This window comes from Brassica oleracea, chromosome C9, assembly GCF_000695525.1.
Source record: "Brassica oleracea var. oleracea cultivar TO1000 chromosome C9, BOL, whole genome shotgun sequence".
Taxonomy (NCBI): domain Eukaryota; kingdom Viridiplantae; phylum Streptophyta; class Magnoliopsida; order Brassicales; family Brassicaceae; genus Brassica; species Brassica oleracea.
Genome location: NC_027756.1, coordinates 8,516,694 through 8,518,976, shown reverse-complemented (window position 1 = coordinate 8,518,976; position 2,283 = coordinate 8,516,694). Strand labels below are relative to the sequence as shown.

The window sequence follows — 2,283 nt, the reverse complement described above, 5'->3', positions numbered from 1 at the left end:
CTTATCAGATCGGATCTATCCGGATTGGATTTATTCGATTCGATTCTTTTCGAGTTTGGTTTTTTGGAGTAGAAAAATTTTAGACCCAAATAGATTTTTGTATATTTTAAATCTGATTTTGGGTCAGGTATTTAATTCAGAGATTTTTGAGTCTAGGTGAAATGCCCAAATCTAGTTTTTACGTAGAAGATTTCACTAAACGCGTTGATCCGAATTCCTACGTGGTATCAGTCGACACATATTTTTAAGATGAAAAGAGAATAAGCGGATATTATTAGCATTCTGATTATCGCCAATACGCCTTATTAAGCAACTAATTATACAACATTTATACTTATCATTTACAACCCATTAATCTCTGGATTTTGCACTATTAATATTGGAAAGAAGATGTCACGTTGGAAATATGAAAAGTACTTGAGTAATATATAAGAGACTTGGGTCAATCCACTAATTGCCAATTGGTTTTAAGTTAAAAGCCTAGGAAACTTATCATGGTATCAGAGCACAGATCCTAAATACCCTAAACTCCTAATTAATACTTATCATGGTATCAGAGCGGACCCAATACCCTGATCCATTAATCCGGCCCGGACAGTGGTCCGATCATCCCATTAGCTGATGGCCCATAGAAGGCTCAGTTCCACCGAAATCGCTAGAAAATAAAAGCATGATTTCGGAGGGGGTACGATGGATTCTGCGAGATTAATGGTTATACGCACCATTATCTCGAAGGAAGATATTGGAGAGAAGATCTCACGTTGGAAATATGAAAAGTACTTGAGTAATATATAAGAGACTTGTATCAATCCACTTATTGGCAATTGGTTTTAGGTTGGAATCACTCGAAACTTATCAATTAATTACGATTAAAAAAAACTTAATGCATTGGTTAAACTCGATCACCGAGACAACTCGCTACCAGCACTGATCAGTTTCCCAATTCCCTCCGACGTAACTGTCGAATCCAGAAACACCGACACTCAACGGCCGGCTCCGACGAAGGATCCTCCGATCGTAAACGGCGCGTTTCTCGGGGTCAGAGAGCGTGCAGTACGCGGCGTGGATCTTCACAAACTCGTCCGCCGACCGACCGTTTCCCGCCACGTCGGGATGGCAGATCCTGGCCAGCCTCCGGTAAGCCGATTTGATCTCCTGGCTCGTCGAGCCGACGGGGATTTCGAGGATCTCGTAGAGAGACGCTGCCGCCGACAATCGCTGCGGGATCTGGCGCCTTGGTGGATCGTCGGCGCATGTGTAGCGGGAAGAGGCGGTGGTGGTGGCAGTGGCAGAAAGAGACGGCGAGGGCCGGGAAGTTCGAGACGGTGGTGAGAGCGAGGGAGGAGAAGAGGAGAGAAATGGAGGAGCGAAGAAGGTTGGAGAAGAAGAGAGCATCGTGAAACGACGGCGTTTGCGGTTTTTTATTTTTAGTTCCGATATGATGGGATGTGCAGTGTGATTGTGTGAGGAAATTTGGAGAGGAGAGTTTTAATTTATAGGCGAAGAGGTGATTACTATTAGTTAATTAACTTAATTGCTAATTTAGCCATTTGTGAATGCGATTAAAGATTCTTGTCGGGTTAAGTTAAGTTGAGTTGGGTCAGGTGGGGTCGTTTTGGATCACGGAAGCTGAGTCAGAGGAAATAGCTTATCTAGTTGGAAATTTTGTCGGAGATGCGATAAGAATTAAGAACGCAAACTCTGAGAAACTTTTCTTTTTGTTTTGGAAAATTGGCTAATCAGGCCATATTCAGAACTTATTTTGTCTCACTATACCTTTGACCCTATATTTTGTTTCATTAAACCTTTGCTAGTTTTTAAGCAATTTTTAATACAGAATTAACCATCTAACCCTTTTATATAATAGATAAATTACAGATTAGATTTAACTAAATATATTTATAGTTTATGTTTTTGATCCATTAATAAATAAAAGTACTCTAGATCATGACCCACACATTTATTTTAAATTGATTAAACAAATTTTATAAATTAATTTAATATTATTTAATGTTAAGAGAGATTTAATTGTATAATGTTTATTTTATGTGACTTAATTAACATTATTATATTTGTTTTGTGTAATTTATCTTGCTAATAATTTGATTCATATTATAATCAGTTTAAATTATTTGCTTATAATTAATGTTAAGCATTTATCTTCAGATAATGTATATTTTGAACATTTTCATAATTACTTTTGTTATTATACTTATTGCAAAATGTAGTAATTTTCAATGTATAATGTTACATATATATATATATATATATATATTTATGTAA

The 2,283-nt window shown here is 37.1% G+C and overlaps 1 protein-coding gene across 1 annotated transcript; it reads right to left on the bottom strand.

Moving 5' to 3' along the window:
- Positions 1 to 768: 768 nt before the first annotated feature.
- LOC106315837 (chaperone protein dnaJ 11, chloroplastic-like) lies at positions 769 to 1,480 on the bottom strand. The gene has a single exon (XM_013753665.1). It carries the CDS (start codon positions 1,393 to 1,395, stop codon positions 919 to 921), a length of 477 nt encoding a protein of 158 aa, XP_013609119.1. The 5' UTR covers positions 1,396 to 1,480; the 3' UTR covers positions 769 to 918.
- Positions 1,481 to 2,283: the final 803 nt, after the last annotated feature.

Coding starts and splice junctions, on each gene's coding strand:
- LOC106315837 (XM_013753665.1), bottom strand. CDS start 1,395: ATGCTCTCTTCTTCTCCAACCTTCTTCGCTCCTCCATTTCTCTCCTCT.